Source organism: Brachionichthys hirsutus, chromosome 15, assembly GCF_040956055.1.
Source record: "Brachionichthys hirsutus isolate HB-005 chromosome 15, CSIRO-AGI_Bhir_v1, whole genome shotgun sequence".
NCBI classification, from domain to species: domain Eukaryota; kingdom Metazoa; phylum Chordata; class Actinopteri; order Lophiiformes; family Brachionichthyidae; genus Brachionichthys; species Brachionichthys hirsutus.
In genome coordinates, this window is record NC_090911.1 from 9,747,217 (window position 1) to 9,771,738 (window position 24,522).

The 24,522-nt window shown below is 43.5% G+C and overlaps 2 protein-coding genes across 2 annotated transcripts; one reads left to right on the forward strand and one right to left on the reverse strand.

The window, feature by feature from the left end:
* Positions 1–482: 482 nt before the first annotated feature.
* onecut3b (one cut homeobox 3b) lies at positions 483–9,382 on the reverse strand. Its single transcript, XM_068748750.1, has 2 exons — positions 8,281–9,382; positions 483–850 (listed from the first exon to the last, which is right to left on the reverse strand). Exons 1-2 carry the CDS (start codon positions 9,380–9,382, stop codon positions 483–485), a joined length of 1,470 nt encoding a protein of 489 aa, XP_068604851.1.
* Positions 9,383–17,627: 8,245 nt separating this feature from the next.
* On the forward strand, positions 17,628–22,363 carry LOC137904571 (solute carrier family 22 member 21-like). Its single transcript, XM_068748769.1, has 10 exons — positions 17,628–17,945; positions 18,038–18,141; positions 18,944–19,098; positions 19,325–19,496; positions 20,025–20,166; positions 20,293–20,387; positions 20,766–20,980; positions 21,094–21,276; positions 21,897–22,032; positions 22,256–22,363. Exons 1-10 carry the CDS (start codon positions 17,628–17,630, stop codon positions 22,272–22,274), a joined length of 1,539 nt encoding a protein of 512 aa, XP_068604870.1. The 3' UTR covers positions 22,275–22,363.
* The last annotated feature ends 2,159 nt before the right edge of the window (positions 22,364–24,522 follow it).

Genomic DNA, 24,522 nt, shown 5'->3' on the forward strand with positions numbered 1-24,522 from the left:
GCACGAACGCGCCTTCCTTAATGAAGGTTGCTGGTTTCCGCCCAGCAGCAGACACACAAACATTTTAAACCTTTCCTGTCGCGGGTGATTCTTAGGTGTGTTAAAAACCAGAAGAAAATCCTTCCTTGTGAAGACTTTGATCCAGACCCCCCCCCCCCCCTTGTGGATTAGCGCAGATACTCTTTGGTTTTCAGGTGCAACGCGTGATTGTTTGAGGGCAACTGTTTCATAAAGCTATTTGATCTTTGGTTTATATAGAGTCACTTTTTTGTTTTTTACAGCCCCGAGGAGTAACATTGAGAATAAAAGAGAAGATCTTTGGGAAGATCCGATTCATCTGCGCAAGTCATCGGCATTTGAGCAGATGAATCCGATCAGATGAATCCGATCAGGGCTCTGCAGGGCCGAGAGCTCGAGTGACAAAAAGCGCCCCCCCCCCCCCTGTCCTCCGTGCGTCTGTTCAACCATCCGTCCTGCCACAGTCAGGCCTTGGAGAAAGCGGCTGCAGATGAGGTGCAGCCTTGGATCGGTGAGGCGTTGTTGTTGTTGTTGTTGTTGTTGTTTCCGTGAGGCGTGTGCAGGTGGCCGTGTCCGTGCACGCCGTGATTGTGCTCCTCTGTGTCCCAGCGGCCCGTGCAGCGGCGGCGTGAGTTCATGAAGAAGTTGGAGACGGTGGTGAGCTCCAGGCCGAGCTGCTGGGAGATGGTGACCTGCATCTCCTTGGAGGGGCGGCGGTTCTCTCTGAAGATCGCTACCAAGGTGCGACGCTGCAGGTCAGTGAAGACCAGTCGCTGCTTCTTGGGCACCTGGCTGCGCTCCCGTCCTCGGTCCTCCTCCTTGCGTTTACATGCTGGAGGAAGGAGGGAAATGAGTTTTAAGATTTTAAAGATTAAATCATATACAAGGATTTGGTGCATGCATTATTGAACACGAGTAGACCCTTAATGAGGACAAACACTGAAGGCTAACAAATGTGTGATGCGAGACATGTATAAATATAAGGTGAGTGTGACACGCAGAAACAAATAAATAAAAGCCTGTTACTTCAAATTGATATCGTCAGGTGATCCTGATATTGCCCTTTGCAAGTTTTTTAAATGTTGAAAATATTAAATAATTGTTATTTGCCATGTATACTAAATACTTTTGTAGTGACTTCTAACTTTATACGGAGAGTTTTTGTTCATTTATTTAATCAATTTTAGGAAATATTTAACTCACTCTAGGCTGACTTTCTTTAAATCTTCCTGCTATAGTGTGTTTCAGGAATAATCCGACTGTTAGTCTGACTAAGAAGCAGGTAAAAATGTGCACCTGCACGTTTGAATGCCTTATAATCTGCATGGCTCGTTAAAATCAGTCGGGTATAAATAATAAATAAATACACAGTATATTACCCTTTTTATTAAAGGTGTTGCCATCGAGGTGAAACATGACAATAACACAAATGAACAGAGTTACATTTACTTTACTGCATAGATTCCTCATTTGAAGGAAAGTTTCAAATATCTACAACTTTCAAAGTGAAATGAAGTGAGACCAGAAACTTCCTTCAAAATAGGAAATCAATCCGAAACGGTCCATCAGCACCAATGTTCCCTCTAATTTTTCATGCGTCTGAGCAAACACACAAACTCCCCGAGCAGTCCCTTGGGCAACTTTGAGCAACAGATTTTCGCTGCACGAAGACCGTATCAGCTGTGCGTAATTACGCACGAGCGCATCGTAGAGGGGACGTTGATCAGCACTGTGGTTTGCGGGAAGTGGGCTAAATCAGTTTATTATTCTGCATCAACCGACTTAATTCTCGTCTAATTGGAATTCCCTCAAAAGAACAGTGGTTATAAACGCTTCTCTATAGCGGGCCTGCGTGCGTGCGTGCGTGAACGTGCAGGAGCGGCATGTGCGCCGTCAGGGCTCGACTCGCCGTGCGTGGAGACTGAAGGGAGTCTGTTCTGTTCTGCTGCCCTAAAAAGCTGCAATGATCGCGGTTTTCTCTCGAACACGTGGTCCAGTAATCAGGGCTCCCTTCCCAACCCGATCGATCCCCATCGATCCGTGAGACCAAAGTGTCTGTGCGCTTGCGCGTGTAACGTGGGGGTATAGCGCGCACTGGGGAGTAAACTGTAGCTCGAGAGCGCGCTTCTTTTTTTTGGGGGGGGGGGGGGGGGGGGGGGGGGGGGCAGCAGCTGGAGAAGAAATTGTTAATCTGTAGACCGGAAAAAAAACCTGTCAGTCACCTGTTAAGAAATATTTCCCATAATGTCAATAATAATTTCATATTCTTTGCGTTTGCGCGTGAATTAAGGAAGCAATAAACTCGAAGGTTTTGTGGGTGATGGAGGGAGGGAGGGGGGGAGGGGGGGCAATGAGGGGAGGATAAAAATAGAGGTTGGTGTATGCAAATGATTGATGACTTTACAACAGGTTTAGACAAACAGCAGTAAACAGATTTGACTGTGAAAGGGGGGGGGGGGGGGGTCGATATGAACGTGCACATGCATGCCTGTGTGTGAGCGTGCATGTGTCGAATCTCCATGATCGTGCTTCTTATTGCAAGCAAAACATAAATAATAAACAAGCTCTATATTTCTTTTTCCTCGTGCGAAATGCCCGAGAGCCTCCACGAACACGACACCGAACCCTGCACCTCTCGCACTGTTTTCCTCCTGTTGTTTTTCCTCAATTGTTTTAATTTGCCCTCAGATTGATAGCCCCCCATATTTGATTGATCCCCACTCCAGAACCATTTCATGGAACGTTTATTCAATTGGTTCAGGCCCAGCCATGCCAGAATCTCCTCGCGGCTCTCTAAGTTGCTGCCTCAAACGAACTCAATACTCCTAATGTAATGACTGGATGCAAGTGCTAATATAGTGATAATTTAATATGTAATGCCCTTTTTTTTCGTACAACGCAATGCCAACGCACACTCTGGTTCTCCGCCAGTTCATGGTGCAATTCCTGAGGCCGCAGAGCGCGGAGAGCCATGCAAAGCTCAAGGCCAGGCCTGATCTATAACATATTTCAGCGATCAATAGATAGTCCTGCATTTCAAATGAGCACCCCCCCCCCCCCCTTCTTTAACGCCCCCACCTCCCCCCATCACATGCAATGAATAGGGCCACAGGGAAGCTATAAAGAGGGGAGCTGCTCATTAAAGCAGCCGAGCCACGCCATCGGAGGATTTCTTTTAGTTGACTCCTTACCAAATGGGCTTTTTTTTTTTTTATTTTGGTGAAGAGACAAGCGGGGACGCGCTCAGGGGCCAGTCAGAGCCGCGTCGCCACCTCCCTGAATCTCAGCCACGCTCTGATCCAGAGATTAACTCGCAGCTGAGCAGCAGAGTTCAGAGCAAATCTACTCGGGCCTCCTCTAAGAGCACTCGGCTTATTTTTATCACTTAAGTGGCCGCTGGTCCTGATTCACTCCACTTTGATTGTCTATAAAAACTGAGCACTTATACATGAGGATGAGAATGGATGAAGGTGCAGCTGAAGAGCATGAGTGTTAACCTGGAAACTCTCTAAGCCAAAGCCGACTGACAAAACCCGTTTGGATCGGCATTTATTCAAAGCTTATCCAAAAATGATTTAAGACATAAAATAAATGTTCTTGGAGAACAATATTTATTATATTTCTCTAATTTACAGCCATAAAGAAAAGCTATTTTCAAATAGTGGTTTTTAATATTTAAAAAAAAAGGAGTATCCTATACTTTATTTTTCATTTCATGACTTTGAGTGCGCAGACGTTTCTTAAAGTTTCCGCCTTCTATAAGTTACATATCGACTATAAATAAATAAATTAAACAGAGATGGGCGCTAAAGTGGTCACCTATGGGCAACAACACTTAATGTGTGTGCGTGCGTGCGTGCGTGCAGATGGGCATGAGGGGCAGACGGTGAACTAACCGCACCGTGCCGCTGTTAGCCGACGCCTGGACGGACGGATGGGATCGGGCTTTGTGTCCGGTGAGACGGGCTCTCTCTCGCCCTGGACGGACTACTGCAGGCGAGAAACAGTTTGGCGTCAATCACTCTCTGTCACACTTCCCAGATATACGGTTATTGATTGTATTGATCATGCTACAGGCCTATTCATTGCTGGGAAGGAAGTGAAATGACCACCGACCCCATGACCCGCCCCATGAAACACACAGCAGCGGTGAAACCAAACCGTCCCTTCATCCTATAACAACAAAGATCTCAGGTGATTTGAAGCTGCCGGTGTAAATCCAGATCGACCAGCCAATCAGATATTGGCTTCTGGTCCATAAACAGTGTTTTTTGGGAGGCTCGTGCTACTTTTAAATGTTTTCCCCACTAAATGAAACTCCATAAAATATCCAAATAGGATGCATCTTAGCTCCACCGGATTCCGTGACGTCATGCTGTTGATATTGATCTGAGAAAAACGGGACGTCGAACAGTTATGGTGCGATAAATATTTTAAAAAAACATCTTCTAAAATGAGTTTAAAATTGGATTGAGGTTTTATTTATTTTTAATTGCGATGCCTCTGTGCGTGGTGCGCCAAAACTCCAACATTTTTAGAGCCCTAAATAAATTATTTTAGGTTCTGCAATGTCATAACCATGAATAAAATAAATAAGAGAATTTGGGTGTGTCTGATCAAGTGAGAAAGAGAGTTTAAATGTGTTAAATGTGCTTTTATGGGCAGTAAAGTTAAAATAAAAAGTTGTAATTTGCCTAATTTGACTTGAAGCTGGACAGGAGTGAGTGTTTAAAATGTTAATGTTAAATTATTGATGATGAGAACGGAGGGTGGGATTACATAAATGTTTCCCCTTCCCATTCCTTCTCGAGTGTAAATGTATTTGGAATTTCCTTATATTATTATATATTTTTGTGAATGCTCGAAATAAACAAACTAAGCAAGACATTTAGTGACATGTAACCTCAATTCACCAACAATTTTGATGCTTCTGTTTGTTTAAACATTTTTAAAATCATAGCAACCCGTGCTCTCCTTAGAATCAGTTTTTAAACTTGTTGGTCAAGTTAAGATAATTAGACATGATTTGTTTGAACGCTTGACAGCCATAAACACTTCATTAAGTGTTATTTAAATAATGTTCCTCTAATATTTGAAAAGAATATTTCCCTATCAGGACACTCCTTGAAATATACTTCTCATCTGCAAGCCAGGAACGGCTGCACAAAACGACTTTTGTCCATCACAGAGAGAGCAGAAATTAAATAATGGAGGAGAAGCGAAGGATGTGTTTTGCTGCTGCTGGTATGGGGCCAGACGAGAGGAATGGGGGGGGGGCATGAAGGGAGGGAGGGAGAGGGAGAGGGAGAGAGAGAGAGAGAGAGAGAGAGAGCTGCAGAGAGCAGAAGAGAGGAAATCAATACCGATTCAGGGTGAGTCAGATAAGCCTGAACAATGTATAGTGCAGACACACTCTATAACCCAGTCACACACACACACACACACATGCAGAAACACACACAATCATGCAACACACACACGCACAGTTGGTGGAATGTGCTCGCTCCATAAAGGCGAATTAGAAACCCCATAAAGCATCTCAACCTTTAAAATCAAATGACATCACAACCTTGGATTGCTTTGAGGATTCGCTGACATGAGCAGAAAGCGGCTCATTACTCCGTCTCGATGGGCAGACGCAAGCCCCGATGCTCTTTGTCTTCTGGAAGACGCTCCCACGCAGGCTCTGGTTTCATTTAGGCTTCCAATGGAAGAGAAGCAGAGGCTTCTTTCCCATCAGCCCCCCCCCCCCCCCCCCCCCCCCCTGTGAGTCTGGGCCGATTTGAGTTTTCAGCTCACGCATGGATCCATGTCGGTGTTGATATTTCACAGGATGTCTGGGCGTGTAAACCGTGTTTTTTTTTTTGTTTTTTTTAGAAACCGCTAACACACCCTCTGGCGTGGGGTAGAGACCATGAGAGGAGTGTGTGGTCCTCCGCTGTTAACCACAGATTTGACTTTGCTTACCAAAAAGATGCTGTTGCAGACGCCTCCACTCTCTGGCGCTCCATCTCCCTCATACTTATCAATTATTAAGGTGGGTATTGATCCTTTCACTACCCTGTCTCTATCTGGCTGTTCACACAAAGCCCAAACCTGCCCACCCTCACTCAATCAATGGCACCCCCCCCCCCCCCCCCCCCCCCCCAGCAACTCCACCTCCTTTTCTGCGTGTCAGTTTCTGCTTTCCTTTAAAGCCGAACCGTCTGACTTTATAGCATCACAATCTGGCTCATTTGGCTCTTTTGATGATGAACAGCAAACTGATAGGAACCTTTCATGGCCCGGTCACGTTATGATTCGGACTTGTGCATTAAAAGCAGCTCACGTTCATCCTCTCCTCGCCCTGCGGTCAGTCAGGGTCCATTTTTGTGAGCTTGTTTTGTTCCTTGGCACCAATCTCAAGCTGCCTTGTCTGTTTCCAGGTTAACCAGTAAAAGATCAGTGCTATTATGCTTCAGAGAGGGAGAGCGGGAGAGAGGAAATAGAGAGGGAGAGCTCCAGGGAGTGGGAGAGAAGGGGGTTGGGTAGGGGAAACAGCCTTATCGATCTCCAATGTGCAAAGCCAGGCAAACACTGAAAGGACAGAGCTACACTATTAATGACACTCACAGTCTCAGCTTCTAATCCTCCTCCATCTATCCATCTATCCATCTATCTATCCATCTATCCATCTATCCATCTATCCATCTATCTATCCATCTATCCATCTATCCATCTATCCATCTATCCATCTATCCATCTATCCATCTATCCATCTATCCATCTATCCATCTATCCATCTATCCATCTATCCATCTATCCATCTATCTATCTATCTATCTATGTGTAATGCATTTAGGCAGAGTGTATATTTCTTTTTTCTCATGCAGTTTTCTGACTCTGTCAAAGACAACAATGTTTTTTTTGGATTGTTTGTTTGTCAACAGGATCAATCAAACATCGGAATCATCATCTAGATTCAGAATTTTTTTATGGGTATCACTGATGGATCGGCGCTTCTAAATGTTTGGCCAAACGACCCCCCCCCCATGAAATCCATATACACACCCAGAGTCTGATGTGGATCCATGTCATATACTGGCTTGATAAACAATAACAATGATACAGGCTGAACTGAGATCAGCTTGGTGTCAGATTTGACGTTAATCAACTTTCCTGATTTTGATCAAAATCAAACAAAAGTAGACAATGATGAGATTGTAAAGGGCTTCCAAGGTGAAGGACTTTTATTATGAAGGGCAAACTAAAATGGGACCAAAGCTGGTGGGGCATAACGGAGAAACTTATTAGTGCAGGACTGTCTTGTATTTATACTTTATTTTGCTTTGTATCCTTCTTTGATCATCCTGGTGCCAACCAACGTTTATTAAAGCGGTGCACTCAGCCGAAAGTTTCCTTGAAATAGATCTAGCGGTGTGAGATGGCAGATTTTGCATAGGATCCGCGTCTTTATATATTTCTTTAGCCTTGTGATGAATATGAATTATGTTCTGGGTTAGTGAATGTGCTGCATGTCGCGGGTCACAAGAAGGTCCAGATGAAAGTCACATTCTGCTCCTCTGACCTGCAGTAGGAGAAGAAGCGTCTTTCCTGCATCACAGAGAGCGGAGCCATCCTGCCTATGATCTAAATTTAGAGCTTTTATAGAGCTTTAAATGCAAAGCTGGAAAGACTGTGTGGTTATTGCGCCTTTCTCCTCCGATACGAGTATCGATCCGTGTGCCAAATTTAAAAGGGAGAGTGGGAACTAGCTATAGTGTATTGATCAAGGTAGACTGGGGGGGGGGGGGTCACCCCGCTTCTCCCGTCAGGTGGCCCATGGAGCTGAAAGTCTGACACAGAGAAAAGGGCGAGAAATGTGTCTGTTTTTTTTTAAAGTTTATCGCGAATCAATGGCGATTTGCTGCGTGTCGATCAAAATATAGACCCACAAATTTAGTCTAAAGCGTCCTGCGCCATGAAAAAGTCCACGTTCAAGGCTCACCAGCATCTCTAAAGTCACTATACTTTAGCGTTGCTTTAAAAACTCTTCATGTTTGAGGTTTACGCAAATAAAGAGGCGGTTTTGACCAGTGGAACTGTCCTTGGTGCTGAATCAGGCCCGCAGTGACGAAGCCGCCGCGTCGGGTTTGACCAGTGGAACTGTCCTTGGTGCTGAATCAGGCCCGCCAGTGTGGATGAACGTGCACGGCGGAGTGCGGCCGGAACGCGACTTCAAATTGATTAGACTGATTGCAATAAGCCTTAACTGGATCTTACCGGCCAATCGGAGAGCAGACATCCGTTGAAACTCCGGCTCCTGCAGCCACTTCCACATCCTCCGGAAGGTCTCCCGGCCCGACTTGAGCTTACTCCAGGGTTTGGGGTTCCGCAGCAGGTCGGAGAGGGTTCCCTGCGACCGACTCAAGATCCTCTGGGCGAATATGGCCTGCGGGATGGAGTAGCGCTTCAGCTCGGCCGTTATCCGCTGAGCCACCTCCTTCGTGTTGATTTCCTCCGCCTGGACGCCCGATCCCGCTGCTCCCTGGCCCGCTCCGTGGCCGTGTCTTTCCCGATCCCCCAACATTACCGCTCCGTTGGCTTGGGAGTGGAGGTGACTGTGCGGGTGGTGGTGGTGGTGGTGGTGGTGGTGCATGCCGTTGAGGTTAGAGATCATGCCGTGGCTGTGGCCCCCTAAGCTCCTGGCCAGGTGTTCTTGGTCGCTGCGGGACAGCATGGAGCTGTGGGATTCGAAGCCCGACACCGGAGGCAGCATCTTGGCGTCGGCGGAGAGGTGCGCGCTCGGACCGTAGGCTGACAGCGGCTGCTGGGAGTTGTGCAAAGAGCCCAGTCCGCTGGATAACGGGGAGAGCGAGCCGTGACCCATCCCGGACACCGGCATTTCTTTGGGATAGTGACTGTACAGATTGCCCATGGAGGCGAGCCCGCGGTGGTCGTCCCGCATCAGCGTGAAGCTGCCGCTCACGTTCCCGGCAGAGAGTCGCTGGTGGGCGGCGGGGTGATGGTGCGAGTGCGGGTGGTGGTGAAACTTTTCCGAGACGTTGGATATCGGAGGTAGATGCTGCAGAGGCGTCAGGGTGGCGTAGCTGTTGCCGAGGCTCATCCCGCTCTCGCACATGCTTAAAGGCTGGTGTAGGTGTCCGGAGAGCGCAGACGGATCTGCCCGGTAGTCCCCGCCGGGGCCCTCCAGAAGCGAAGCCATGCCGGAAACCATGGCTGACCGCGAGCCCGGAGCGTGCGGGACCAGATTCCGGGGAGCGGAGCTCGGGGACGGCGACGGTCGCGCGTGCGGTGCGCTCATGAGATCTCCCGCCTGGGAGTGCGAAGACACGCTGTGAAGGTTGTCCATGGCGAGCTCCATAGCCGGAACGATGTCCCACCCTCCACGCACCCGCACCCGCGCCCCCCTGCCTGCCTGTCGCTCCTGTCTCTCACTCTCACTCAGGGACGCGCGCTCTCTCTTAACCCCGATCCCTCCTGGATGACCAGCCGTTTGAAAACCAATCCATTGATTCCGATCCGCGCGATCAATATTGAGAAGTTGTGATGTTCGGGAGGATGCGCGCATGCAGGAGCGAGAGCGTCTCCGCGGCGCCGGCGCGCTTTCAGCGTCGATGTGGACGGGAGCTCTCCAGGGTTAAATCTCATCTCTGGTCCAGCAGCGCGCTTCCACTAAGAGGAGGCTGAGCCACGTGTCAGAGTGACGGGCGCGCGCATCCGCGTGTTTTAAATGTGCATGGGCGGCGGGTACGAGCAGAGTCTTCATTATAGTCTTCCTCTCTGCTGCGTGATTATGAAACCACGATGCTTCACAAAGGTTATTGCGGGATTTTAAACACTTGTATAATTGCAGATATTAAAACGTCACATGGTGTTGTTTTTACGCGGGGATGTGCGGGCGAGGAGTCCACGCACCTGCCCGCGTGTGGACAGGTGAAGGTCTGACAAGGGACATCTAAAATAGTATTAGTTATACTGGAGTTGCTTATAAACTTTGTTTTCCCAGGGACTATGGGTTTGCATTTTTACGCGCTTAGTGATAAACCTGATCGAAGTATTGATTGACAGAGATGAATGACGTTGCGCGGGGACCGGTATCGGGTCGGGGACTAACGGAGGTCACAAAGTAAGTTATAGGAGCCCTTTTCAGACCAATAAGAGAGCAGCCCCCTGAAGTTCGCCAAGTCTGGAGGGGAAGTTCAACACGAACATGTTGTCCTCAGAGCAACGTTTTTATTTTCAGAGGAGACTCTATATTTTGTCTTTTTTTTTTTGGATGCTTCAGCTAACATGAAATATTGAATTATCATTATATTGGCTTTTGTTTAATAATGTATGTTGAACTTTATTTGTATTTATTTCGAAGACATTCAGGGCTTTGATCACTCTGCTCACTATCTCTCCGGGTGCTCAGACCTCGGTTGCTCGGTGGAGATTGATGCGCGTATCATCCGCTTTATCAACAGCGGCCGATATGCTGCCCTCTTTATTTGAGCGTCGGTGTGCGTGCGTGTGTGTGTGTGTGTGTGCGTGTGTGACCGGGCCCCATGATCAGCAGAAACTTGAGAGGTTTTAAAACCTCCAGTGAGCATTTGTAATATTTTGCTCATATAATTTTCTTTTTTTTATATACTATTGTGGCTTTAATTATTCCGTTTAACGTAAAGGGAAAAAATAAGAAATAGAAATCATTTCATACGATTTATAGTTTCTTCCACTCGTAATACTGAATGTGTTCATTAAACAGAAGCAGTTCTTAGCTTTAATTCAGCCTGAATGTGATCAGGGAATAAAGGAAGTGCATCAGGGTTTAAACAAAAATATATATATTTACGACCTATTTGATGATTAATTTTTACGCGCCTGACTATTCCCATGCTGTAAACGGCATTTTAATATTTTAGGCTTCTCGGTTTTTAGTAATTCTCTCCTCGGAGAGGGAACTGAACCCGCGTACACGCAGCTTCTTGTCTTTTTGAGCTCTGTGAATCACAAACACGATTATATTTTTGCTGTTTCTTCTTTAATTAAACGCAGGATGTCAACAATCACTGCAACAAAGGACAAGCCGCGCGTACACCGTTCTGTAATCCGCTGCCTGCATGCGCACCGTTACTGTCATAAACCCCGTGGTTTAAATGTTTTCAGAAATTGATATAGCCACGTTCGATATATCGATCATCGATCACTTCATGCTCACTCGGCAGCTGTTTGCTAAACAGAGATGCATTCAAGAAAGAAATAAGAGCGACGCCCACTGTTCGGGTTCAATGGAGGTAAATTCGAAATAAAACAACTTATCAATTAATACGTTAAATATAATATAATTGATATTTCGTATACTATTTTTCCGGTACTTTTTACATGTTTTCTTTTGTTTATGTCTCTCTGTATCAAGTTTGGCGTGAATGTTAAAATGTAGATTAAAGGCAAGAAGTAGAAGGCGGCACGCATCTGTCCTATTTAATCCCTCCTCTATTTATTTGCATGCTAATTTAAATCACTGTGCATCTTCCCCAGAAATGTTAGGGGTTTGCTCAGTATTTTGTTATAGATCCAGATCGATGTCTCGGAGAAAGAAGAACGAGGAAGAAGAATATGCCAGATTAAAAAAAAAATGATGAAATGCATTTGTTAGCATTTCAGATGTTTGTCTTCTTTGTTGTCACACATTTTAGTCTTTTACATGTGTGTTTGTTTTGTAAAAGACAAGAAATGTTGATAAATTTAAAAAAACATTTTTTTTTAGATGACCCAGTTTTTTTCACATTGTCTTTTTCAATTATAAGCATTTTTCATGATCTGGTGCTTTCTTTTAGTTCTTAAAATGTACATTTACCCTGGAGTTATCTAAATATTGTCAACCATTGTGAAATTGTTTCACTGAATATGGGAAGAAATATAATATATAATAATATACACTTGAAGGCAAATTTAGGTTGTAGTTAAAAAGGAGTAAATGGAAAAAGCTGTTCAATCTTCATATATTTCTATATATGTTATATTAGATAATTTGAAAGCAGCGTCAGGCTGCATGGTGTTGTGCATTTACGTTTCTTTCGTCTGTGTTTTCTCCACGCAGCTTCTATTGTGTTCGTAGTTTTATTGAGTTATTTCTGGGTGGAGCTGGACTGTGTGTCTGCAATATCTTAGCTTTGTTCAATCTTTTGAAAATAAAATAACCCTCATTACGATTATGAGACGACCAAAGAACATAAAATCATCTTTAATCCAAACAGTTTTAGAAATTATGAATGAATTAAAATGCTCACAGCACATTAATTAATTATAAAGATTTTTGCTTTTACCACCTCAGATGCAATATTTTTACCTGTTATAATGTGGTTAAAAATAAAAAGATATATTTAAACATTTTAATCTACTTGCTGCACATCACAATACTGAAATATACCAACAAATTAATTCTCGTCATTGATCATGGCTCTCCTGCAGCTGATCCGTCACGAGCCTGTGCAGTTTGCCGAAAGGTATAGCATCAGGACTTTCAGAGATGCTGCCTCTTACGTGCTGGTTTTTCTTAGTGTCTCACCACATAATAACGTTTGTGACGTTTTCATTTACCACATCGCTTTATCAACTGAAAATGCACAGGAGTCCAACTTCTCCAGCTTCCCTCTCTGCACGGGCAAGGTTGCTAAGAAACAGAAGGAGAGATGTATCGAGACAGAATAGCCAATCAATTCTCATGCGAGGTGTGTGTGTGTGTGTGTGTGTGTGTGTGTGTGTGTGTGTGTGTGTGCGTGTGTTTGTGTGTGTGTGTGTGTGTGTGTGTGTGTGTGTGTGCGTGTGTTTGTGTGTGTGTGTGTGTGTGTGTGTGCATGTGTTTGTGTGTGTGTGTGTGTGTGTGTGTGCGTGTGTTTGTGTGTGTGTGTGTGTGTGTGTGTGCATGTGTTTGTGTGTGTGCATTGCACAGCCACATTGTTTCTGCAGCTGAGTCTGTAAACAAAGTCTGAGAGAAGCTGTTTTCAACAGAAGTTAGAGTATTTGAAAACTCCTGTTGTCTTCAGCAGCGACATCATCGATCGCAAACTGCACGATATTTTTTCTTTTTGATATTTTAACTCGTGTAACACTGCGAACGACATTCTGTTCCGCTACTATATATCCAGGTCATGAATCACTTTCCTTCAGGCAGCAATCCCGTCACTCGATTGCAGTTTGAGGCTCACAAGAGAAAGTCTTATCTTCAGCAGGCACGAGGCAAAGCAACAGATTATTAGTCACGTGGCGTTTTGTCAGAGCTCGTGGTCCGTGTGCCCAAAAGGGACATGATCGGACATCGTTCGCTTTCCCTGATGAAACAACCTGGACTTTGTTGATCTGTTGTTGAACACAATTTGAAACAAATCTTTTCTACATCTGTGTCAAAGTTTTTCCTTGTCCAAATCAAGGGCCAACGGATCGAGGCTGTCCTGTGTTGCCCATAAGGAAACGTCCTCTGAGATAAATGAGGAAGGCCACGCGGTTGAAATACGAAGGCAAACTACTTTTCCCACCTATGGAGGGAATTGAGGTCGTTCTGGAAGCTTTCATTTTTAATCAACCAAGCATCCAATGCTCGAAAATTTACCTCAGCAAAAAAAATGTGTTTAAGATACAAATAGAAATCTACTTTAAGCCCTCCTCTCCATGTCTTTCCCCCAGGTCTCCAACAACAGGAGGCAGAGAAATGTGCCGGTCTCATACACGCCATTGATTTTGCCCTCGGACAAAGACAGAGAGTGAGAGAGAGAGAGATGGAGGCAGGGGGGGTTGGAGTCAGGGGCAGATGAAGGAGCGAGAGAGAGAGAGATGATTGATAGATGAAGCACATTGGCCACAGCAGTAGAATTTTCTTGCTTTATCTGATGCAGAGATGACGTATCCATTCGGTGATCACAGGCCACTGGGAAGGAGATTCAAGGATTGGAAATTAATGCTGGGATCAATGAAAGGTTGTGTGTGTGTTTACTTCAGAAGGGAAAACACCGATCAAGCTGTTCAAGCTCCAAATCTATGCTGTTTGCTCTGCGAACGAGTGTGACAAGCGGTGGAAACAGAGCAACAGGACAGAGGAGGAAAGAGAGAGAGAAAGAGTTGGGCTGGTGTTAAGGTGATTAGTCTGGTGGGTTGGCGATAGAGAGAGTTGATCGATAACCTATCGATCTCCCATTGCGAGTGTCAGGGGGGTAGTGGGAAAGAGAAGGAGGGAGTCGGTCCTGGCTTGACTTTTAAAAATCCTTTAGTCTGCAGATGACAAATAACCCATTAGATCGCAGGAGAGCTGGAAAGTCTGGGAGCACATAGAGACCCATGTGCACACACACACACACACACACACACAACTGCACAAGCATATTTGTGCAATTTCTGAATGTCTTAAATATTTTTCACTTTCAAATAAGTGTGGTAAAGGCGATTTTTCAACCATGGTTGCATGAAAAAGAAAAATCATTTCTGTAAGTAGTGTGGAGGAACTATCGAGCTCAATGCAGTGAAGTTGCTTAGCAGACCATTACTTCAAAGAATTCCTCTAGGCTGAAATATGCATTGAAGCAAGTCGAACTCAATAGCTGCTCACCCTGAAGTCTTTTAAAATGTTCGGCAATAAGTCTATTAGAAGCAAGTGACACGTTTGAAAGCAAACAAAAGTGAGAAGGGGGGGGGGGGGGGGGGGAACGCTCCCATGCACTGTGTGTTTTCTTTTCTAAGGGGATGTACGATCACTGAAGACAAACGAGTTGCATCCAACATTCAATAGTGTGTGTTTGGAATATTAAGTATCAGTGTATCATAGCTTATATATTATCAGGAAAATGATGTAAGATCTTGGAGATAATGAGATGATGACAAACATGACCATTAAACATTCATAGTCCCCAACGGCTTCTTCACAGGAAAGAACGGCGGTTAATAGAGGCTGAAAAATAAAATAAGCTTGAAAGGAACAAGGAACACGCCGAGCCTGGAAAAGCACGTGGCCGGGAAAATGTGGGTTTACTTTATTTTTATTCTTTTCAATGAATTTTAGTTTCTTTCCAGAATGAATTTGTTAGTTTAATCGTTGTTATGAGTATCGGTTAAATATAGGTATTACAATACAATCAACACAGTTTATATATGCATTTGATTCAAGTCAATTCAGGCAGGTCTCTACCCAACGGTTTTACCTAAGCTGCATGTTGTTATTGGTGGGAGGAAGCCGGAGAAGCCGGAGCGAACCCACGCAGACACGGGGAGGACATGCAAACACACAGAGAGGCCACTGGATTTATTCCTGCAACCTTCTTGCTGTGACATGCAACAAAGCAGCTCTATACGAGACGAATGCGATCATCTTGTTTACAAGAAAATGGATGGATGAGTTAACTTCTTCTTCTTCTTCTTCTTCTTCTTCACCAGCATGGGGGTCATGGTGTTACAAGGTTTGTCACAGGGCACCTGTGGTCCTTTAACCCACCACAGAGCTTATTGTGCTCTTCTTTCTGCTCCTCCACCTTCTTATGTCCTTGTCTCCGGAGTGTTCCACTGCTTCCCCCCCCCCCCCCCCCCCCACCCATGCCGCCCCTCTACCTGCTCAGATAGCCCATCCCCCAGCGTCCCCACTGCGATGCAGTCGTTCAAATGAGTGTAGAGATATTGACAAGTGATGGGCCTGGGAGGCGTAGATCAAGGGGGGGGGGCGAAAACGGATGGAGGGGTCTCTATCATTCCTATCATCCACCCTACAGCAGCTCACTGAGCTTCTTATCTGTTCCTGCCCAGCAAAAGTTGTATCTCAAAAGACCTCCGCAATTTTATTCACATCCTCCACGACAAAAGGGTGGAGACGATTGGTGATATTTTCACCTTGAAACTTCACACACACAAACATAACTTCACAAACATGTATTAATATGACGTGCGCCAGTAAACTCTGTCCTACTTTATTCTGTGTGAACTGCGTAAGGCGCTGCTAACAAAGTACAAAAGGCCAGTTGGTCAATACTACAATTACATAGACGAGGGTATGGTAAGGGCAAATGATAGCCAATCAGTGAAGTGCGTTTACTGTCTTCCAGCAATTGCTGACCCTTTGGCCTCGTTTGATGGCCCTCAGGCCAAAGGTCACCTCTCCTGGGGGTCAGAGGGCCCGGCTGTTCTGCTGGTCAGAGAGGCGTTGCTCTGGTAACAACGCTGACCAAAGGCGAAAGGAAGTGTGGCGTTCAGGAAGAGAAGAATCACTCTGGAAATGCAGCTGCTTTCAGAAGTTCATGAACTTGTGAGGCTGTTGGGCCTGCATCCATATTCTGAAGTCATCCTTATATGATTTTATTCGAACTACAGAGCTTCAAATAAATTAAACGTATTTTTTTTTCTCAACAGCATATTGAAAACTGTTCAGTGTTAAACAAATTAAGATGGCTTTTGAAAATTACGTTTGAAAATGATCTTCTTGAAATCCAACTTTTGACTCATTTTTTTAACATTTAAAGTCTGCATTATTAATGTTTCATAATGTTTCATACATAGCGCATATAAACCAGAAATTCACACAGTGATTAAAATTAAATACATTTTCATGTACTGAAATCAAGTATAATAGAATAATTCCATTCTATGCTGTTTGATCCTTGATGACATCATAAAATACCAAGTACAACCCCATTTCCAAAAAAAAAAGTTAGGATGCTGTGCAAACTGTAAATAAATCAGTATGCAACTGTGTGGAAATAATTTAAAACTCATGTGTAGATGAAACTTACGGTGGCCCTGAAGTGCAAACCACTACAACAAATGGAAGAACTACAACTAATTAAAACGCACTACAACAAATAAAGAATAAACACTACAACATTAATAGAATAGAATGCAAAGCCTTTATTGTCATTGCATAGTGCAGGGGTGTCAAACTCATTTTCTCCAAGGCCCACATTAGCATTATGTTTGCCCTCCAAAGGCCAAAAGTAAACCATACACAGTAAAAAAAAAAGTGTAATGTCATTTACGGTAATATAAAATTAATGTACTCCTTAACATGCTGTTAAATTAACGCTTTAGCCGCCACAGTAATTACAATAAAATATTCAGTTTTGTTCTGCCCCACTTAAATACAAAGTTTCCCTTATTTCTAGAGACGGACACTTCCTCGGGAAAAGCGCTGATTCTGTAACAGCCTTGTTGCGCCATCTTGTGGTGGTTTACAGACCTAGGCGGTTATGTGTGTTTGTTTGTTTTGTTTTTTAGCAGGATTACAGGGGAAAACTGCTGGATGGATGTTGATGAAAGAAATCTGAAGATGGGTAACTTAGATCGCATTAAATATTGAGAGCGATCAGGATGCCCGTGTGGAATCCCTGGGAATGAGCTACTTGGTGGAGGTTTGCGCTCTTTGCTGCCCTTTTCTGGTTGATGACGTAACTGATACATCTCTGTGATTGTGAAGAATGGTATAAAACATGGACAGGGGCTCCGAGATGCGTCTTTGTTAGAGAGCGTTTTGTGAATTAAACTGAGAAACTCCAGACGACGTCTTTTGGAACTGGTCCACCAGTTCCTATATTACTTCCTAAAACCGGTTCAGCCAGTCCCTGCTGAATCGCTTCTTTATTTAGGATCGTTCAGCAATGTCGGCTGCAGGAACCGAAGACTATAACGACCTTACGTCTTTTCTCGGAGACTACGGGCTCTTTCAAAACTTAATCATCGTGATGCTCACCCTCAGCGCGTTTCCGAGCGGATACATGACGGCGATATTTGTGTTTATTTCGGACGCACCAGAATATCGCTGCAAAGAGTCGATCGGCTCCACCCAGAACAGCAGCTGGGCCGGACCGGACAGCTGTTCACGGTACAAACTGAACCGCAGCTGGGACGAGACGGAGCAGTGTCTGGATGGATGGGTCTACAGCACCGACAGATACACCGCCACCATCGTTTCAGAAGTAACTTTGTTTGCAGCGCTGGGTCCTCACTTCCTCTCCCTTTCATGACTTCCTCTCCCTTTCATGACTTCCTCTCTCTTGTTTTCCTGCAGTGGGATCTGGTGTGTGAAAATGCATGGAAGGTCCCCTTCTCAACCTCCTTGTACTTCGTGGGCGTCCTGGTTGGATCCTTCGTCTGCGGTCTCCTCTCGGACCGGTGGGTGTTTAGTGGAGGAGAAGCAAATACCACACTGTGGAAACTTTGAAGTTAAAAGTTGCATATAACTAACGTATTAAAGGGGAATTAAATCTGTTTGTTCTGCAGAAAGTTTTTTTTTTTTCTTTTCTTTTTTTTTAAGTATGTCGAGGTATTAAAGTGTCTGAAGTAAAGTTATCAATTAGGACCACACAAGTTCCTCAATAAATGTATTTAGTTCATCAGGATGATCAGGTTTATTTAGCATAACCAATAGTGTGTTTATGCAAAATAGACAATATTGAAATGTGTTCCCAAACGATCTCCAAATTGGATTCAGTTTCAAATATTTTCATAATTTCTTTTTATTACTTTTATTACTGCATGTCAGCTATTTGTTGGCAAGAAATGTCACTTTGAAATATTCGGTTTAATCACGCAGCACAACGCGACAGCTGTCACGAGTTTTGAGGGAGTGTGCCATTGGCATGCTGTAAAAATTAGGTTTATTAAATCTATTTCACACCGTACATGTGATGGTCATAGTTCAGATTGTAGACATCAATGGAAGAAGTGGAACTCACTTTATACTTTTTGCATATTTGGAATTATTAGGTTATCTTCAAAGAAAAAGCCATAAGGGTTGAAAAACAGGCCTCTGATAACTCACTGTTCTACTTCGACTACTTCTACTGGTGCTGGCATTATCAACCGCAATTAAACATGAGGGAATGTGAGACAGAGTAGAATAACTACCTGATCATGAATTAACATGTTATGATGTAACTTCACTGTTTCCTATTTTAATTTTTCTGTCTTACAGGTTTGGCAGAAAGCCGGTGTTTTTCTCCACCATGTTCTTACAGGCAATCGCTTCTTTGATCCAGGCTGCCTCCGTCAGTTGGGTTATGTTCTGTGTCTTCAACTTTCTGAGAGGATTTGGCCAAGTAGCCGTTTACATCTTGTCACTCGTACTGGGTGAGAAAGGCTCAGATGCCCTTTTGTCAGCCTGAAAAGAGGGCATAGTCTCTCCAATAGCCTCCTGATGTGAAGCGTGATTCTAGTCTTGTGACAGTGGCAGGTTTTCCCCTCAGACAAGCTCTGTAAAGTAACAAGTTTTTGAATGAAGCATTGGATTCAATAGTAGACTGTTTTTATTAAATGCATGTCCTCTCCCTCCTCTCTCGATCCTCTTCTTGATCAGGGACTGAGATCCTAAGGACGTCTGCCAGAGTCACCTTCAGTGTGTTGGGTCATTCTGGAGGTTTTGGGATCGGTTACGCCTTGTTGCCGCTTGCAGCATACTTCATTCGTGGCTGGAGGATGCTGCTGGTAGCTTCTGGCATCCCACCGCTCTTATTCCTTTCTATGTGGTGGTAAGACGTCGGCTAGGAAACGTCATTGGTCTATCCTTCACCTGTTTGTGTCTTTGTGTGCCCATTTTTTCCTTCAAGACTTAAATGAAGAGTAATTTGAAATAACGCATGAAACAAATTATTCTTATTGGTTTGATTTAGGTCCATCATTTAAAAAAAAACTTTATTATGGTAAATTAAAGCAAATATGCACAAAAAAACGGACTCATGACAGGACAAGTAGAACACTAAAACTTAATAATGTTCAACGTCAGTACATTTCAACATATCAAAGTAAGTTATAAAGAGCAAATCTGATCATTATTAGTGATGATAGGACTTCTCTGCTTTGTCAAACAATTTATCAGGGAAGTCAACATTAGTCAGCATTAGTGCAACACAATGTTTGGTATTACTCAGTTTTTATGTAAAACTAGATCCACCGTGTCTGCGCTGCTGCTCAGGAATGTCGTCTGTCTCAGTGTCGAAGGTGAGCCACAGACAAAATGTTGGTTTCTGTTCAACTTCTGTCTCTCAATTTGTGTTCAGGGTGATTCCTGAGTCTCCACGTTGGCTTCTGCAGAAAGGCCGGGTGGAGGAGGCTGAGCTCATCGTCCGTAAAGCTGCGAAAATGAACCGAGTCCCTGCTCCTGAGGTCATATTCAGGACTGGAGAGTCCTTGGAGCTAATGGTATTTAGTCTTTATTTCGTCCTCATGCTGGGAAAGCTGTTGTACAAAATCTAAACAAAAATGTTTAACCAGTTACTTAGTACACATAGTCACTGTGGTTTTCCCTTTCATGCACGTCTAATACAGGAAAATAAACACGAAGAGAAACGAACACACACTTACATGGACCTGATACGAACCCCTAACATGAGGAATACTACAATTCTAACCGTTATCATGTGGTAATGTGCTGTTTTTACATTTCTTGACAATATATACGCACATATCAAACTAATGACCTTGTGTAACTTCAGAAATACAAAGCTGTGTCTTACAAAAAGTAAAACAAATATTTTACCAGACTGATGGGTGCATGTTGGGTGGAAATTGGTGCAAATGCATGTTATCTCCTTAAAAGTTAAAAGAGAGGGAGCATATATGGGTTAAACGGTATTCATCATTGGAATGTACAAACTGATCAATCTGGTATATACGACTTAATAGTGCTATTCCTTTAATGCTAATTAAATATTTGAATCGTGGTAGAATCTGATGACCCCTTCTGGAGACAAATATGTTATTTTAACTCACTCTCCTCTTAACTGTACATTTCTCTGCAGGTTATCTGGCTCCTTGGTCTTTACTGGTTTCTCTCTCAATACCAGTAACTTGAATGGAGATCCCTACCTCAACTGCTTCTTCACAGCAGCGATAGACCTCGTTGTTTATGTCGTCACTTGGCTGGTGATCAACCGTGTGTCTCGACCCACTCTTGTTTCCAGCACGATGATGTTCTGTGGCGTCATGCTACTGGCCACCCTGCTGGTTCCTGAAGGTCTGTCCTCCAAAAGTAGCAGCATGACTGAAGCAGAAATCTCTGAAAGTTGTAGAGGACATTGCGCATTAATTTATCTGTACATGCCTTGTTTCATAATTTGATTTTCTCAGACGTGCCTATATTAGGCCTGGTGTTTGCCTTGATGGGAAGGCTGGGCAGTTGCGGCTCTTTCACCTTCATCTACGTGTTTTCAGCTGAGCTCATGCCCACTGTGGTCAGGAACATGGGCATAGGGATCTCCTCAACAGCTGCACACATAGGCAACATCATGTGTCCCTACATCATCTACATGGGTAACTGTTTTTTTATGCTTGGATTTGATTTGTGCAGAGTAGAGTTTGTACAATGGTGGCAGAGCATCGGCCATTTTTAAGATTAAGACTTTTTTTTTTGCAGTGCATTAAATTTCTTTAATTTACTGCTCCATTAACAACTTAAATAAAAAGTATTGTCTTAAATTGATGTTATGTCTCATCAAACAAATACTTGAATAAGATGATTTAGTGAAATTAACTGGTGTAACTATGGTGTAAGAAATCTGGAAATGAAACTATTTTTGCATTTTAAGCACAGATTTACTTGTTGGTAGCTGTGTATGGAGTCAACAGGACAAGGGCAATGATGAAAGATACATTTATCAGAAAGAAGATGAAGTTTAGGGGATGCTACGTTTGAATATAATTTCTCCAGGTTACGGATTATAACACTTTAAACCTGAAACATTTGAGAGATTCCCCACTGCTTGTTGGTCACAAAGATTAAAATAAACTGAAAAAATATGGGTTAAAGGATTTTAAAAAAGAAAGTTGATATTAAGTTGACACGCACCATCCTGACACCAAAGCAGACAAAAGAATTTCAAATAAACGAATAATAATGAACAAATTCATGAGCCTGTTATGTTTTTGTCCAGGTGTCTACAGCAAGGTCGTTCCGTACATTGTTTTTGGAACAATCAGCGTTGGGACTGCTGCTGTTAGCATGTTGCTACCAGACACCAGAGACAGCAAACTTCCCGACCTTATCAGCGAGGTCCGACCAATCAGAAGGTACGTCACTGTGTTTATATATTATATTATGACTGCTATTTTGTTTTTCGCATTGAAGATAATGACGAGTTTAAGACACTTTTTTTTTTTTTAAGAAATCTGTAAACATAAAAGACCAAAAACTCTTGTTGGGCCAACTGAGCGTTTTCGTGTTTTATGATGATCTACATTTTAAGAGTTGTTCTGTTTTATCTGCCTCCCTGCTTCTCTTCGTGTGTTGAAGATGCTGCTGCCTGAAATGAACCGCTGTACTGATGAAGTGTTGTCTCTGCTGAAATGAAGTCACACAGCTGGAGCAATCAAGGAGAAAGCATTTTTGAAATGTATGACGCATGTCACCCGAAGGTGGATAAGTGACTCTTCAAGAAAATGGATGGATGGGTGAAGTGTGCACGTCAGCAGGACCTGCCTGAAAGTCAAGTGTTTTGTTTTTTGTTTTTTGTTTTTTTTTAATCAATAAATCGATAGAGGCATAGTTTCTGCAATGGAAAAGTTGTTTCAGAGGAGACAGGTCTCTTTTCTATTTTTTTTTTCTTCTATTTTATCTATTTCAACATGAAAAGAAGAATGCACAATGTAGAAAATAGGTCAACAATGGCTTTGGCATTATATAAACCTTTTTGTCATCATAATTATTTTGTTAATGAGAAATTCCATATTTACCTCCACTTGCGGTCGTTTGTCTGTCTGTGAGCAAGATAACTTGAAAGGTTCTGGACGGATCTCTTGTGATATTTTCAGGAAATGTTTGGAATGTTACCAGGAACAGATTACTAAATGTTGGTGATGATCCAGAAGAGATCCTGGATTATGGATCATCTTGAATTATTCGGTAACATTGCAGTCAATGGAGCTTCACAATTTATTCCTCAATTTCTCGACCGATGTTTATGGAATTGTACACAGTCATGTAGGGTGGGGACCTTAATCTCACCACCGAATTTCACCCGGTTCAGATCCAGAAAGGAGTCGGTAAAAATATTTAATCTTAACATTAAGGGATTCAAAAATTAATGTCCTGTTTGGAAACGAGTAGAAATCTTTAAAAGGAGAAACACAGACCTTGTTTTTTGGGGGGAATTTTATTTGTGTATCCAAGGAGGAGCCAAGCATTAACAGAATGCTATCAGTCTACCAGTCCGAGATATTTATGGTCGATACAGGAAGGAGACATGGGAATACAGCCGAGGCTGCCTGGAACCAGTCATATCTAGATTAAACAGGAACAAAGTTCAATCAAAGAAATGTACATCAGTAAATAACACACAAAAAGCAAATGCAAATTTCCATGACACACATTACACACAGATAGAATCAGCAGTGTTTCCTTTCAAGAAGGAATATCGCCCTGGTTTACGGAGACAGGGTAACTACAAGCTTGCCTTGTGTGGGGGGGGGGGTAAACATAAATCAAATAATTAATAAAATTAAATTCCTTTTTATTGCTATAGCACCAGATCACAACAAAAAGTCATTTCAAGGTACTTTCCAGGTGTAACGGGGAAAGACCTGCAGGGAAAAACCGAACCCAACTTGTCCCACAAGAGCCTTAAGCCTCATAGTGGGTGGACCAGTTGGGTTGATTAAGCGAGAGAGAGACAATGACAGAGAGAGGGAGAGAGAACAGGAGCAGACTGAGACATGATGTATTTACACTACATTCAGTGATGCCGTGACCAACAGAGGGAGAGAGAGCACAAGACGACGGGGTAGAGAGGGATTACTGACAAACATTTAGAACATGAATAACCGGATGGGGGGGGAGGAGCTCAGTGTGCCACATGAGGTTATGCCACCAGAATATTGATTATTGTATCGATTAAACATAAGCTTTGTTAAAAAGGAAAGTATTCAGTCTACTCTTCAACATAGAGATGGTGTCTGCCTCATGAACCAATCAGGGAGCTGATTCCACAATCAAGTCACTCGATAATTGAAAGACCCCCCCCCCCCCCCCCCCCCATCAAAGGCATGGGCCCCAAGTGGGCACAATGAGCTCTCTAAGGTATGTCGAGGGCTTTAAAAGTGAGAAGAAGATTGTATATATTTGTATCAGCTTCCTGCTCTAACAGGGAGCCGCCAGAACAGGAGAAACGTGTTCTCTCAGTCTGGTTCCTGTCAGAACAGGCGCTGCATGCGTTTTGGATCAGCTGAAGATGTTTAGGCAACCAGGCAGCAAACCAGCCTGGAAGTTACAGAAGCACGGACTATACCTTTGCTGCATCCTTTTGCGTCATTGTGTGCCTGATTTAATTTAACGACCATCTTATCATCTAAATGTAATCAGTGTTCCGTTCACTCTAAGGTCACCGCTGGTTGGAGAATCCCTCTTTGGTTCACCTTTAATTGAATTTAATTATAAAATTACTTTACCTTTGCTGAAATAAGGCTTGCATTTAGGACCAGAAGATACGTGTTATACTAACATGTAGTTTTACAGTATATATAGTTTCATCCAAGGAGTGTGGAGGCTGGTTTACAGAGGGAGGG

Coding starts and splice junctions, on each gene's coding strand:
- onecut3b (XM_068748750.1), bottom strand. CDS start 9,382: ATGGAGCTCGCCATGGACAACCTTCACAGCGTGTCTTCGCACTCCCAG. Junction 851..8,280: donor GTCTGCTCTCCGATTGGCCG/GTAAGATCCAGT, acceptor TCCTTCCTCCAG/CATGTAAACGCAAGGAGGAG.
- LOC137904571 (XM_068748769.1), top strand. CDS start 17,628: ATGTCGGCTGCAGGAACCGAAGACTATAACGACCTTACGTCTTTTCTC. Junction 18,142..18,943: donor TGCGGTCTCCTCTCGGACCG/GTGGGTGTTTAG, acceptor TCTGTCTTACAG/GTTTGGCAGAAAGCCGGTGT. Junction 20,981..21,093: donor CACCCTGCTGGTTCCTGAAG/GTCTGTCCTCCA, acceptor TGATTTTCTCAG/ACGTGCCTATATTAGGCCTG.